At 34.2% G+C, this 15,974-nt stretch overlaps 1 protein-coding gene across 3 annotated transcripts; it reads right to left on the reverse strand.

Moving 5' to 3' along the window:
* Positions 1 to 3,541: 3,541 nt before the first annotated feature.
* Positions 3,542 to 15,737, reverse strand: LOC115977283 (uncharacterized protein Cbei_0202). 3 transcript variants are annotated; one of them, XM_031099053.1, is made up of 14 exons: positions 15,307 to 15,737; positions 13,715 to 13,777; positions 11,843 to 12,298; positions 10,909 to 10,980; positions 9,808 to 9,933; positions 9,481 to 9,693; positions 7,772 to 7,819; positions 6,477 to 6,638; positions 5,922 to 6,083; positions 5,119 to 5,212; positions 4,920 to 5,038; positions 4,762 to 4,806; positions 4,333 to 4,617; positions 3,542 to 4,141 (listed from the first exon to the last, which is right to left on the reverse strand). In XM_031099053.1, exons 1-13 carry the CDS (start codon positions 15,655 to 15,657, stop codon positions 4,384 to 4,386), a joined length of 2,145 nt encoding a protein of 714 aa, XP_030954913.1. In that variant the 5' UTR covers positions 15,658 to 15,737; the 3' UTR covers positions 3,542 to 4,141; positions 4,333 to 4,383. The 3 variants fall into 3 exon arrangements, with proteins under 3 accessions (XP_030954913.1, XP_030954911.1, XP_030954914.1); XM_031099051.1 differs by having other exon boundaries at positions 4,250 to 4,617; XM_031099054.1 differs by lacking the exon at positions 15,307 to 15,737 and having other exon boundaries at positions 4,250 to 4,617; positions 13,639 to 13,727.
* Between the last annotated feature and the right edge of the window lie 237 nt (positions 15,738 to 15,974).

Consider the following 15,974-nt stretch of genomic DNA (forward strand, 5'->3'; position numbering starts at 1 on the left):
AACGTTGGATATTTGGAAATCTTCATTAAGAAATGAACAAATCAACTTAATCAAGTATGGGAGAAGAGTAAGGCTCTAAGTCTCAAAATCATTTACTAAACATATTTTGCTGTCATATGGCCAGGAGATAATGCCATAATGATATTACTCAATTCTTTTTATGTAAATAACTTGGGTTCAAATCTTTCCTCCACTCATTGTAGGCAAGAGAGAGAGAGAAACACACAAAAAAAAAACTATCTTGCTGCACTAACACCCTTCAAAAAAGTATGCATTAAAGCCTCTGATAGTTGGGGAATTCGTATAATTTCCTTATAGAGATACTTCTGCCGTTCTTTTTGTCTTTCTTTTGTCCCGTGTTAGTTATGTTGCAGGGAAACATCCAAGAAAACGAGAAGTAAATATAAATATATAAACTGCCAACTGTTGCTAGGCGAGTGTACCTTAAAAAAAGAAGTGATGCTGCCAAGTAGACATGGCAAAACGGGTCAGAATTTTCTGAGCCGACCCGAAAATACCCGACCCAAATCCGATTTTTTGACCCGAAGCAAAAACGGGTTGACCCGTGACCCGACCCGTTTTTTTGTGGTTCAACCCGACCCGACCTGCCACCCGACCCGAACCCGAACCATTTTTTTAAAACTTTTTATTTTTATTATAAAAAAAATAGTGAAATTAAGACAATATTGGTTTAATTGTTTATTGTAAGTTTTAAGGAAACAATTGATACATTTACATAACTGCATGCAAATTAATTGAAAAATAAATGGTTGAGCATTCTGTAATGAGTAAAGACTTTTAGATATCAAATAGCAAAGTACATGCCAAGATAATCTGGTTACAGTAAAGTTAAAAACAGATTTAAAATTGTAGATATGTGTGAGACACATTCATAAGTGTGAAAATAGTAAAGCCAAAGTATCAAATTAGCATAAATTATGAATGTTTAGATCTATTTTTTAACAATTTATGTTCAAAATAAACTGTTTTTCAAAATAAATTATGATATTTCCTAGAGTGTGTGCTGCTTAACAATGATATGATCTTCATAAAAGAGACTAGGTATAAATAAGTAAGCAATCAAACTTTAATGTATATCTCAAATTGAAATAGAGTGTCAACCACAATTGATAATAGATTATAAAATTAAATTTTAAAATTGTAACTTTCTTATATGTTTTTATTCTTTATCAAATGAGTTATCCAATAAGTCATTTGTAATTTTTTTTTGGAATGTTGATATTGTGTAAAAATAAAACTTGTATATTTGTTTTACTTATCTTTGTGTTGTTTTGTTTTAGATAGCAATGTTAGGATTTGTATAATTTTAAAATTATTGAATAAGTATTAATAAGTTTAACTGAGTTTATTCTTGATATAAGTAGTGAATTCAAAATAATGCATTTTACATCAAGTAATATGTTGCATAACTATCCAAATGGCAAATACATATTGTTTTCTTTATAAAAAATATATAAAAATAAAAAATAAAAAATTTCATGTGAAAAATACGGGTCAACCCGACCCGACCCGCAACCCGATTGACCCGAACCCGTTTTCAACCCACTTAAAATGACCCATTTTGACCCGTGACCCGTAACCCGATTGATCCGACCCGAACCTGACCCGACCCGCCCGTTTTGCCATGTCTACTACCAAGTATTGGACAAAAATAAAAATACTTTGTCCTAAACTTAGTGTTCTTTTCATACTTCACAAATTCCAATTTAGTACAATTTTTAAAAATAACTGAAGTTTAAAAAGGGGAAGAAAAAAAAAAATTAGATATATGGTATCCTGAATTTGGAGTGCAAAATCCATATACAAGATTTAAAAGCTAAAATGTAGCATTAATTGTTATTACACTTTTATTGAGCCACTTTAGTGAGGCATTTCAGTCCATTTGGGTCCAATTCAGTATACTTTAGTACAGTTCAATCCATTTGATCCTTCAATCCACTCCAGTCCACTTCAGTGATGCTTTAGAAGGAGAGGATTGTGTAAAGAGAGGAGCTAATTCATTGACAGTTATGTCACAATTTCAACATAATGTTGGTAGATTCTTGATAAAATTACATTTTTCTTATGTTATTAAAGTCTTGTATTCTTTTTTCTAATTGATGAGTAATAAAAGCCATCCTCATCTATTGCACTCGTCCGAGAGACATACGGTTTGTCCAGACCTGACAATTATACCAACTTATCGACCATAGACAAGAACTAGTTGTCCATACCACACGACTCGCCCGAAGTGCATTCATCCTGCACAATGAACTCTACCAAAATATGCCACAATGACAGTCACTCTACAATCACGCAGGACAAGTTATCCTTGGGTATCACAAATGGAGATTGTTCCTCCAACCTACGACTTTTGAACATGGAAACAATCTCTGAGTATCTCGCTTCCACTAATTCCATACTGCAATCACGCCTTCTATAAGGAATGTGGCAAAAATCAAGGGAATGTGGTCCACTCAAGACCCCCTATATAAACACCAAACCTCTCTCATTTAGAGTTCTTGAAGATCTTCTATGAGATTCTAACTTAATCATCAGAAGGTCTTTGGCTGGCATGACAATGGTGCACTCTGAGAATGTTTCCTTCCTTACAAGTATTCCAGAGCTTCTTAGTTTGGACAATCAGCTCACTAATTTCTTATATCACCACTAATTAAGTGACAAATTTACTTATATATGTTTCCTTTTTAGGCCATTAAAGACGTATAAAAGATAAATCGTTTATAAGAAGCACTAGAAACAAATTTCAAGTACAAATTATATTATTTAGAAAATATCTCGTCTTATATAATAATTGAGTCTTATATAATAATTGAATCTATGTTTCGTTAAAAAAACTTAAGAAAATTTAAAACACTTTCAAATAACATATATAGATAGCTTAATTTAGAAAATTTAATATATTGTATCAACTATATTTTATTTGAAAATAATAATACCATTTTAAGAAGGGTTTGAGATTAACACTTATAAGTCTAACTCTCATATACTATTTTTATTTTCATTTAACAAAAAAATAAGTTTTCAAATTTTTTCGCATTGCGCTAGTCTGCAACTAGTGAAATACTAAAAGTGGGACAAAATATTTTTGTTCGCATAGACATGATCATCATAAGAGCACCACCTTTCAATTTTCATTAGGTGCATAACATCCAAACTCCCTCTCAAAACGTGGGCCTTTATCAATCCTAGTGTTTTACACCCTAATAATTGCTGACGAAGGCGACACAATCATGTTCAATGTTAATCCATGGAATGGCATAGAATCATACCCGAGACAACTATTTTTTTGAGAGACATCAAAGTCTGATTACAGATTAATAGTGCTTCTTGGGGAATGAATGGTTAAGGTATTTGACAAGTTTACTCAAATTGACAGGAAAAACAAGAATGTGTTTTCTTCTATTTATTCATTTATTATCTTCCCCTAGAGAGAATTTTTCTCTGATGGATGCCTGGAAATTAGCAGTCAATGTAATAAAAACCAGTCTTATGTGCCATATGTAGTTGAATAGTATGGTTGAAATAGAAGATGAATATGGTTGATGAGAACGTATCACCGCTACTGCCTTATAGTTCACTTAATGGGAGAAAAAATATTTATTTAAAAAAAAAAATCCTTGATCTGCAAAACTTTACATTTCTTCTTCTTCTTCTTCCACCCTTCTTCACTTTTGCAAAATGCAAACCTCTACCTTCATAGCATCTAATAAATGTTGCCATACGATCAAAATGTCCACATGATTAAATGCTACTTCCTAATTTACAAATGATCAATATTTTGATATAAGTTGTAAACTGCAACAAAGTCAAAGTTTACAAAATTCTTTCACAAGTCCAGCTTGCTTGAGACGTCTTTGCTTTGCACCTTCCATGTGGTTAGAGAACAACTAATGTGTCAGATTAGCAATCAACATGACTTCTAATATGCTCTTCCACAACTGACCCTAAGATCCTCTTCAGTAGTATGCTCCAAGCAAATTACTAAGCTCAACTGTTTCATGATCACCGGAGCAACGGACATAGTTCTAATGGACGCCAAAAGACACGATTCCTTGTTTTTTTTCATCTCAAAGTCCAACTGTTAGGTTCAAATTGAAACAGTTCAGACTCTTCCAAGCTGTAAAAGAATTTATCAGATGCATTAGCATAAGAGGTAATATTGCTAATAATACAAAAATGAATTCTTCCATGACTTTCAATGAAGAAGATAATGGAAGATACTTACAGGTTAACAATATAGGAAGCTGAAGTTGAAACCCCAACCACTACCTTTCTTGGCTATTTGGGATCAATACGTAGATTACCAACCTTTTCTCTTGTGGCTTGCATCAGTTACAGAAGAAACAACCAAATTGGCTTCTAGTACTTCACTACTCCAGCACTCTGAGCCTTGCCCAAAGAAGATTCTATGCAACTGTCTAACAAATTAAAATTTCTTGCCACTGCAAAACCTGCAAACATGCCATCGACTGCTGCACTTACAATCCCACCAGCATACCCTGCCCCTTCACCAACTGGATATAATCCTTTCAACGATGTGCTCTCATAGGTGTCAGTGTTGCGGGGAATCTGGATGGGAGAGCTGGTCCTGGTCTGGGAGCCATAATATACAAGTGGAAAAAAATATAAGTGCAGAAGAGAAAATGGGCCAACAACCTTGAGCAAGAAAACATTTGCTAAGGAATCCCAATGGTACAAAAAGGGAAAGTATAGTAACATGAAACTAAATGGACTTACCTCCACTCCATGAAGAAGGGCCTCACTGGTTATGAATCCTGGCAACTGAAAGTTCCAAATTGTGAATTAAAAAAAATTATTTAGTTATAGTTCCACTAGTCAACCATAAAGGAAAAGGCAAGTGAAGAATACTAAGTGAAAGAAAATAAAGATTAAACCTCTTTGTCAAATGTTGAGATCGAGTGTTGTAAAGCCTCTGTTAAATGAATTGGGAATAGCTCATGGAGATTTGCTGCCTTCACTCCTAACCGATAACTTGATGGTGGCACAGATGTTACTGAAAAAAGAAGTCAAAAAAAGCTTAGATAAAGGCTTGAAAGTATAAAACAATTTGAGTTAATGAAATTACAAATCTACCTGATAACCTGTTTTCCATAAAATCAGTAACCGTTTGGACAGGCACCACAAAATTTCCCCCGCCCATTATAGCTGCTTTGCGCTCAAATTCCATCTGAATGATGAGACATTGTAAAATGACAATTGAGCTAATGTGTGGTGGTTTAGAGTTATTTTCTGAAGTTTATGTAAAATTATGCATGTTCTAACAAAATGGATAATTCACTTGAGCATGGTGTAATTTAATGCATCTATGGAAAAACTACCCACAAAAATGGTTAGGCATGGATTGAAAAGATGTACTGTTAATCCAAAAGTTTGCCATTCCTATAAAAGTTGGTGGGGGAAAGAGAGTTATATTAGTGGTGCAGACACCATGTAAAGGTCACCAATCACAAGGTTGTATGATAATGCCTGTTATATCCCATTGAGCCTGAGTTCGATTAATTTATTAGACCCTGATTTGAATTTTTTTGTATTTAATGTGATTGATTACAAGCATAATCATTTCCTGTAATTGATTATGGATTATTTTCTTTCCTTTTATAAAGTCATCCTAGAAGCCCTGTTAGAAACAGGCCCCAATAATGTTGATGTCATATTGAATTTGATATATGAAAAATTGAGTGATATTTTCTCTAGCTTGATGGTGATTCCAAGCAGCCTTACGTAGTGAAGCCTAGGGTTGTCATTCCCCCCCCCCCCCCCCCCCCCTTTTTTGTTTTTCTTACTCTTGCAACCCTGTGCTGCATCAACTAGAACTGAACAAAAAAAGGAAGTATAAATAGGAAAGTAAAACACAAAAGTCAGGACTAAAAAGATGCCTGAAATTCAACCCCTGCAAGAGGTCCACGGCAACCTAGTGTTTCAAAATCCTTTGTAGAGACGGTCGCAACAAGTGCAGCATTTGCCCACTTAGATGCACGTCGAGAGAAGGACATGCCGTTGACACAGAGTTCTGATGGATTTGTACTTGTGAGAACAACCTGCAGATATATACATGAACTCATTTAGTGTAATTTATTACAGACACATTTACTACCACAATGATGACACTTTGCCTCTCCCTAAATCAACTTGCCCATAACTTAACCAGAGTAAAATTTTCTTCCTATGCAAGAGCAGTTTTAGAGCAGTTCTGAGCTGCAGCTCACCTTACCAAATGCTTGGAAATCCCCTACAGGTACTAAAAATAATTCAACTGACAGCAATGAAAATTAAAAATAAAAATAAAAACATTTTCTCATTTAATCCATTGAGGCAAATGGCCTGCCAAAACTTAAGGCAACCATTAGGTGACTACATATCTTTGTGACTATGCATCAAATGTGCATCAAGAAGCAGAAGCATTGCAAAAGGAATTAAAAGGAAGAACGTACCTGCCCACCAGGACACATGCAGAAGGAATAGCAATTGCGACCTGTTGCTCCTGAATTGGAGGATGGGCCCCCATCCTCTCCGTTAACATAATTGACCACCTTGTAATCTGCCACAGGTACTTTTCCACGTCCCTTATAAACCTCAGTGGCCAATGCAGAATACTACACATTTGTACAAATGAGTTTGTTTACATTTTTGCTCACAATAAAAATCAGATAGCCAAAAAAAAACAATTTATATGACATAATCAAGCAGTAGAAATCAACAAGTTAGGACTTGGACAAGCCCTTGAAGAAAAATTTAATGATTATAAATCAAAGACAGGTTGAAACAACCTAGTCTACCAGCTATTAATGAAAAAAAGAAAGATTAAAAGGAAATAACTTAGCCTACTGACACTAAGATATCCAAGAATTAGATCATATGATTCATATATGCTAAAGTATGCTTTTAATGCTTCGGGAAATAAATCCCCTTTTATTTATTTTTTTCTTTTTTAAAATTATTTAGAATCAGAAATTTTCTCTTTTGAAATTCTTTAAAGAAAGATTTGCACTAGAATTTGACTCTTTATCCTGTCCCATATATAACAAATATTTTTCAGTGCAGTCACTCTGTGTACAACTCTACCCAATTTAAGTTCTAAGCTTCCTCAATTGTTTCTTTCAAATTACTGCTTTGATTAAATTTTTCTATAATTTGACTCTTCAGCCCATTTAGATGCCTATTTGCAGTAGGATCTCTGATGATGTTACAGAAGAGAGAGAGAGAGAGAGAGAGAGAAGCAGAAGAAGAAGAAGACATTGGTGCAAGAGATCCATGGAATTGCGATTTCTAAAGGTGGAAATGAATAACTGTAATCCCATAGTGGTGATGTCCCTATTATGCAAGATTGCAGCAACTAATCTTCAATGCATATGCTAGAAGTTCCTTATTTAATTATTTTCAATTAGTAAGTTACACACAAACCCAATGGGTTTTGAGCCCAAGACCTTATCCTCCACTGTGCTCTTACAAAGGGAGGAGGTGTCCTTTAAACTGGAGCTAATTGGCTAGAAGTTCGTGGTTTGTTAAAATAGGAAAAAGCATGAAATCTTCAGTGGAGTCATGCTATTCTACGATTCAAACAATGAAATTTTTATTGGTCGGTTAGTGGAAGTCAATAAGTTAAGGAACAAAAGTGCACTATTATAGCAGATAAGCAGAATATATTAACTAAGTGACTTCTTATTTGAGAATGAGTTGAACCAGTAGTTGATCAATTCTCGGAAAAGAATAGGAGAATACAACCAACCTGTATTCTATTTATTAGCTCTTGAGGATGCTCGATCCGCAAACCAACCTGTACAGCCATGTTAGATGCAATAAAATTATGAAAATGTCACAAGCTCAAGAATCAAACACAATAAAATATTATTTTGACCATTAAATGGATGCCAAATTCAAACAATTATGAATTCAAATTTCAAAATACAAAATTTTAAAACAAAGGGAATGTAGTGTCTTCATTCTCAGTTTAGCATCATGTTTCCAACACTGTGTGGTCAGCAACATAGTTGTCATGCAATCTTAAGCTACAAGAGCCATATCATGTTCACATCTATTCATGCTTCACCTACACCAATTAAGAGAACAGGAAGGCTGATATGGCATATGTACGTGAAGACTTTGAGTCCTAAATATAGCACACCTACTCAGTACTCAATTACAACAATCTTTACAAAATCATCCCATGCTTCACAATGGTACATATAATTCACCAAACTAGTACAATCTACAAAACCCATATATTCAGTTTTTTTTTTTTTTTTTTTAAATTTAAATTTTAATTTTTTAATATTCAATAAATATTGTTGTCATGGTAATTAAATAAAACCAAGGGAACCACCATGGTGCAGCCATCGTACCAACTAGGTTTAAAACAGGCCATGCTGAATATTGATATGTTAGTAGTTTGCAGCTGGATTTCACAATACCCAACCCAGGCCTCAAATGTAGTGGGCTACGACAGACCTCTGTTCTACTTATATATATATATATATATATATATAATACAATGAGTCAAGATCCAGCCTGAAGGCTATATGTAGAACTTGCAATTATTAAATTATACAAACATTTTTAATCTAAAATAATATAATGATCAAATTTATACTTGCAATAAACAGCGAGCATTAATTTACAGCTGGTACTGAATTTGAACAGCCTAGATAACTATCCTCAACCTGCGCCCATGGGGTTGAGAACAGGTCCTTCCAATCATCAGGACAACACAACTTAACCTGTTCATCCCACAATGAACCAACCACAGCCGCACTATCATGTGAACCGCATCTAAAATGGTATGGCCATAATATGTATTCATTGGTCCCCACCAACACCATCACTCACAATATTTCCAACCATTCATCTATTGCTACACCATCATGACCAACTTTGTACTGTCAATTCATACATCCTAATAATCCAATTAAGAGTATGAGTGTCATGCACATATATTTTCTGTGCCTCTAACAGATATTGTATGTATTTAAGTGTGTTATCCCTACATATCCCAGTACTGCCACCCCTCAATAAATGCCAGTTGCAGTGCCAACCAACACCTTATTTATAGCTGCCAAAACTAATTTGGACACACATCAGATGACCATGCAGGATTGAGATTGCTACAAGAACAACATAATTATTCATAACATATCCAGAGAAGTGAACTATATAAGGAAGACTCTTTTGGCTAACAAGATACTCATCAAAGACATCACATTGTGATCAAAACAGCATCCATTAATTTCTTTCCCTCTCCAAAGAAGTTGTATCACTCTAAAAAGAATTAATAAAGGAAGTTCCAGAAACAATTTTGTACAACCAACAATCAGAAGTTGAAAAACAAAGTGGGAACGCATGTGAAATGTACAGGAGCAAACACTTACAAATGGGCAAACATACATGACCCATGTGTAAATATTGAAATTAAATTGTAATTATCCAGAAGCAGAAACTTACGGCAAAATCTTTTGGGACCAAGACCATATTATGAGAAAGAAGCATCTGGTATATATCACGTGCAGAATGCCCAACAGCCAGAACAACCCCATCATATCCCAACTTCTGGCTATTGAACTGTAATTTGTCTCTTGAATCAGAGACTCTAACCCCTACAACATGTCCATCCTCTACAAGCAGATCATCTACCCTTGTCCCAAACTTGATAGTGACCTAAGCACATTAACAAAAAGAAATATAGTAAAATCTGATAATATGTGCTATTAATCCCGATTGGCAACAATGTTCATATGTTTCTGATATGAAGAAGTTAGATATGTTACTCACACCCAGCCCTTGCAGATGTTGCCGAAAGTTGCGAAGCAATGGAATCAACCTATCTGTTCCCAAGTGAGGCTTGCCATCTATCAAGATATTTTTTGGAGCTCCAAAGTGAACTAAAGTTTTCATAACCTGAGAAAAGAGAACTGAGTCAACACATAGAAAAAACCATGAAAAACCTGCAGTTTCCTAGTGGCAGAACAAACTTTCAAAAGTGGAGATTAAAGATTGGTTCCCTAATATACTTGTCAATGTATTGATATTGTTCATTTTGAGACAATGATATATCAACTAAGAATATGGAGACCAAAAAATTGAAGGAATATTTATATCCAATTGTCCTGATATGTCAACCAAGGAAATGAAGACATTTACTTAACCAAATCGAAAAACTATCTTGTTGGTATGACAGCCAAAACCATTCTTTTTGGGGCAATATCATCTAACAATTTCGACCTCCAAGTCTCTCTTTTTTATTATTTTTCAAGTAGTTTCACCTGCCTTTTTTTTTTTGGATACCTTTCTAAAGAAAAACCCTTTGGACTTGCCTCTAGCCAGTAAAACCTATGGGCAAGTCCATATTTGGCTGAGTTATTTTTTCTTAGTCAAAATTACTCAAAGATTTGATCATGTGATTTGGCAAATTGGCATAGGAGGTTCAAGGGTTAATTGCTTACGCAATGATTCTACATAGAAAATGGCTTTTGTCATGTCCTGGAAGAAGAAAAGAGTTCGAAAAAATGATGTTACTCATTTTTTTTTTATTAAAAAAAAAAAAAAAAAAAAAAAGAGTTCATCTCTAAATTTATATGTTATGCTCAATCTTACTAAGCATCGTCACTGAATAAACCATGTTGGCAGCTAAAGTTTAGATTCTTATAAAAAAATAGGAAACGTTTATTCATTGTCCACTTGCATGTCTTACTGAAAAAAAATTCCAAAATTTTTTATATCAATTCACAGATGAAAACAACATCTTCACAAATTGCAATTAGCAGGAGCTATGGCTCCAGCACAAAGTCACAACAGGAAAATAATTATGTAGTACAAAGTTAAATCTAATTACAAGAAGAAAAATAAAAAACACAAGGATGAAGTAGTTCTAACCGCCTGAACACTGCCACTGTTTCTTCCAATTCTAGTTACTAACTTTCCATCACTCCAGGTACCTGCACCACCCTGCCATGCATAAGTCCTTATATAAATGATTCAAAGTAAACAACTAATGAAAAATCATCAGCATGAAAGTTGGAATGACCAAGGAAAAAGAATAAGAATAATGAAACAAATACAAAAATGATCCATGTGAATGTATTTACAGTAACAGATTGCTAGTCTTGCACATGAATATAAAATTCAGATGTAACACAAGATATACCCCTTTGTAGAATAACAGTCACACACTATAAATTGTAGTTCGACATAAAATAAAAACTATGAAAAGTCAAGCTAACTACATCATATATCATAAACTTTGACCCTAGCTTCAGTACAAGTTCAGACTCCACAAAACCCAGGCTGCATAATTGGTTTCAATAGATGAACAGCCCAGATACCTTCTTTTCAAATTATATGAGTAGCATCCCTAAGGGCTAAATTTTAGTAACTTCAAATGAAATTATGAGAATCAGGAGCAGATGATCTTATCTCTAGGTGACTAAAAAGAATACTATCATCACTTCTCACAAATTGATAAACAGAGGCAATTCAAAAGCCATGTCCACTAAAGCAATGACTAGGGAATACATTAAAATTTTAGACCATAAATCAATCCCTCTTAAAGTGAGTCTTTTTTTAACATGTAGGGGGTCCCACTTTGGGTTTTTTGAGTATTTCAATAAAGCACCACTTGCCCCAAAAGCTGAAGCAATTAGGAAATTGTGAATTTAATCATTATTCTAATACTCTCCCCTTACATATAAGCCCATACTCCCCCTTGATAAGTGGAGACCAACATGTGGGACTATTCAAGGAAAGCACAAGATAGAATTAGAGATACTATATAACCTTAATAAAAGCACTAAGTGAATTGAGATATAACCTCCCCAAAGCAAAAATTGCTTTCCAATTGTAGAATACGGCGAACTACCAAGGCACCAATGTCACGCCCCCTTTGTTCAACGGCTTGACCTCTTTCTATTAAGGTAACATCAGCACCAAGTTCTGCAAGAACAAGAGAAGCAAACAGGCCAGATGGTCCACTACCGACGACTGCTATTTTTGTCTTTTTGATTGTTGGGCACTTGTATGATTGTTCTGACCCAGAATAATTGTTATGTCCATTTTCATTTTCTGTTGTCACTATATCTTTGGGGTTCTTTTTGGAATCATGTATTATACTAATCAAATCACCAGAAGCTCTTTCATTAGGCATATGTTCTATAAGCCCAAGTTTAGGCTCCAACCGAGAAATGAAATCCCAGGTACGAGGCTCGAGACTCAGGAGTTTACTGACATCCATGTCCACAGTATATACAAATTTTGGTTCCTTCAACATCTAGAAAACATCAGTAAAGTCGATTAATTTCATACACACGTAATTGCAAGTCTGAATTATTTATCAATGTCCTCCTTTATTAATAGCAATGAATAACATATAACAAAGGAAACAAAATTAATAGGATACAGAGAAGGATAAATGACAAATGATATCAAATCACCTAGTGCGTGAGAAAACTGCAGGCTTTGGCTGAATAAGCATAAATGTAAGTACAGATCATAAAGTGGTCATGCTAACTTAAAAACCCCATAAAAATTTCAGGACATGATTCCAGCGAAGTGGCATTAAAACACTACCAAAAGGCTGCAGTAAGTACATGCACAATTTAAAAAAAAAAAAAGTTGCGGAGGTGAAAGTAATGAAAACATATTTCAGAACAAACAATATCTGTTAGATATTAGGTGAGGCATTAGGTTAGTAGAGAACTTCATTTTTTTATTTATTGTGTTGGTGGAACATGATTCATAACAATAGCTTACTATAAAGTTTTAGCAACCATTGTCTATAATGGATTCTTCGTTGCAGGTGGTGTATCTAAATTATTGACAGGTCATTTGATATTATCTAAGAAGTAAAATCACTTAAATGATGTTTTTCTCTCCTCTAATTAGAATATATTTATGAGTTTACCCCAAAATCATCTTGTTAAGATAAGTGATCAAAGGTTATTATAGTACCCGTCTTCAATGTTTTCATTGACTTAATCTCAAGTCATAATGTAATATATATACACATTCATGCAATGAAAATCAGAAATCCTTAACTAATTGTTTCAAGTTTCATGGAAGCAATATAAGGAAAATTTTATTGTCCTGTATAGTAACTTGCCCAAAGATTTATTATATGTTGCGCCTTTGCATATTTACATCTAGAGTGATGACTGCAGGGAACATAAAACTACAGGATATCCATGAATCATCCCCAATGAATATAGTTTACATGGTTAAACCTATTAGTTTGAGCAATGACATAGAATTATCAAGGTCTGCTCAATAAACTTTGAATATATATATATATATATATGGATCCTGTTAACGGGTGCTCTTAGGGCAACTGTTAATAAACCTTTTTAGAAAAGTTTTGACACCACTTTTATGAGAAATATAAAAAACAGTCAAAAAAATTAATTGCTCTTTTCTTTTCCCATAAAAAAGTTTCTAAAAATATTTCATAAACCAATGCTCCTAGGACATCTGTTAACTTTTCCCTATATATATATATATGTAAAGTCTGATGAACCATGTCCATGCAACTAGTTTTCTACTAAACTTATTGTTCTTTCAATATATTCATTAAATTAAATAAGGATACTAGAATACAAAGAATAAGGCAAAAACCTTTTGAAGTTAACAACAGTAATTATAATCCAACTTCTTTCTTTAATTGTACATATAATTCTCTCGTTGAACAGACCTTCCTTGCATCAAAAGATTTCCGAACAACGGAGAAAGCATCCTGTGGCAGCATAGAAGCAACCTGGCACAATTAAGAAAAGAATGCTGATGAAATACCTCACCATAAAAAGTTCTACCATCCATTACTCAAATAAACCAGTGTATATTGGAAAGACTAGTCACTGAGAAAATGTGGGAACTATAAAGATATGCAAAACTTAGATTTCCAAATTTTCATCATTTGGGATCCAAGAAAACTAGAATTTCCTCCCACCTTAAATGTATAAGCATGAAACTCCCATAACTTCCTTTCCTCTTTATTTGTTCACTCATCAGCTCATCTCAAAAACGATAAAAGGGTGTGCCCAATGCACAAAACTTGCACTTTTGTGGGTTCTAGGAGAGGTGATTGATAGGCAGACCTACCCTACACTTCCTTTTTTGGACATGATGATTCCCGGATCACAAAAAAAAAAAGAAAAAAAAAAGAAAAATGCAATTCCTGTTTTATATTAATAAGTTACACACACTTGGTGTGTCTTGCACCCACAACCTCACTGTCTACCTTGCTCTTACAAGGGGAGGAGATGCCATTTGACCTAGAGCCTATTGGCTAGAAAAATATAATACTTACATAAGAGAAACATAATCAACTATAACATACATTTGGGCAAAACTAATTTCAATGATTATCAATTAATCCTTTTTGGCAGCCAATAAAATTTACCACAAGCAAAAAGGTCAAAATTATATATTATTAGTATAGCTCAAAAGTTTCCTTTCTTCTTTCTTTCATATTATAAATTTTCTTAACAACCAAACAGAAATTATATTTGCTTATAGAAGCGGTCCTAATAATTATCGTAATTGAGTTCAGCCTTTCATTTTCTATAATCCAACCCAACAAAATCCCCAATTCTCAAAATTTGTCCTTTCCTCAACTTTCTCAGCATTCAAACAGACCAATTAGTAAATAACTGGCAGAAAACATTTATTAATCCCATTTGGCTTCCGAGAAAATTACTCACAAGCAAAAAGGTCAAAATTATATACTAATATTATGAGCCTAAAAAACAGAGTATAGTTCAAAATATTCCTTTTTTCTTTTTTTCATAGCATTAACTTTCTCCACAACCAATCAGAAAATTACTTATTACTTTTTAAAACCGGACCTAATAATTATCATAATTGAGGACAGTCTTTCATTTCCCATACTCCAACCCACCAAAAGCCCCCAATTCTCAAACATTTTTATTTAATTTTTATTTTCCAACACTTTCTCAGCATCCAAACGGTAAGATTGTTTATAAATCCTCTTTGGCAGCCAATAAAATGTGCCACAAGCAACAAGGTCAAAATTACATATATAACCCTTTTTTCTTAAAAAAGTACAGTTCAAAAATTTTTCTTTCTTCTTTCTTCCATATCACAAACTTTCTCGACAACCAAACAGAAAACTATATATTACTTATAGAACCGGCCCTAATAATTCTCATAATTGAGGTCATTCATTCATTTCCCATACTCCAACCCACCAAAACTCCCCAATTCTCAAAGTTTGTTTTTTTATTATTTTCCTACACTTTCCCAGCACCCAAACAGAAACATTACCGGGAATTCGATCACTTTGGCAATCTCTTGGAGCAAACCCGGGGATACGCCGAGAAAGTCCTTGCCGGGGTCACTGTGAATCGGAACTCCGAGCTTGGAGAGCCTCCAAACGCCTTCGAATTTGTTGTCGACCGGCGTTAGGGTTAGGGTTTGCTTTTGCTTTTGTTTCAGCTTCTTCTTCTCCGATGGGTAGCGTTGCTTACCGGTTCTCTTGGCGCAGAGGATTCGGGGTGTTTGGGAACGGGAATAAGGGAGCCTTGGGATTGGATAGGGGAGTCCACGGTTAGGGTTTGGAGGGTGGTGGAGAGTTTGGAGACGGAGAGGAACGAGGTTGGAAGGAAGAAGAGACATTGACGAAGTGAAGTGAGTGAGATGCTGCGAGTGAGAGCTTCCACTTTGGGTTTGGGATAAGGAAAACTCTACACGCAAAAAAAACGAATACATGATTTTTTTTTTAATTTTTTTATTTTAAGGGTAATATGACATATTAGAAAATTTAAAAACAAAAATAAATATATGCAAAGACAAAACAAGAGAAATATAAAGATTAAATAAAATATATAAAATTTAAGGCCAAAATACGAAGCTCGATGTTTTACTAGAACTCATTTCCGTCTTCTAAATTTCAAGTTTATTTCATTAAGATATTTTCATCAAATTTTGTTAAA

This window comes from Quercus lobata, chromosome 2 (genome assembly GCF_001633185.2).
Source record: "Quercus lobata isolate SW786 chromosome 2, ValleyOak3.0 Primary Assembly, whole genome shotgun sequence".
In the NCBI taxonomy this organism is placed as follows: Eukaryota; Viridiplantae; Streptophyta; class Magnoliopsida; order Fagales; family Fagaceae; genus Quercus; species Quercus lobata.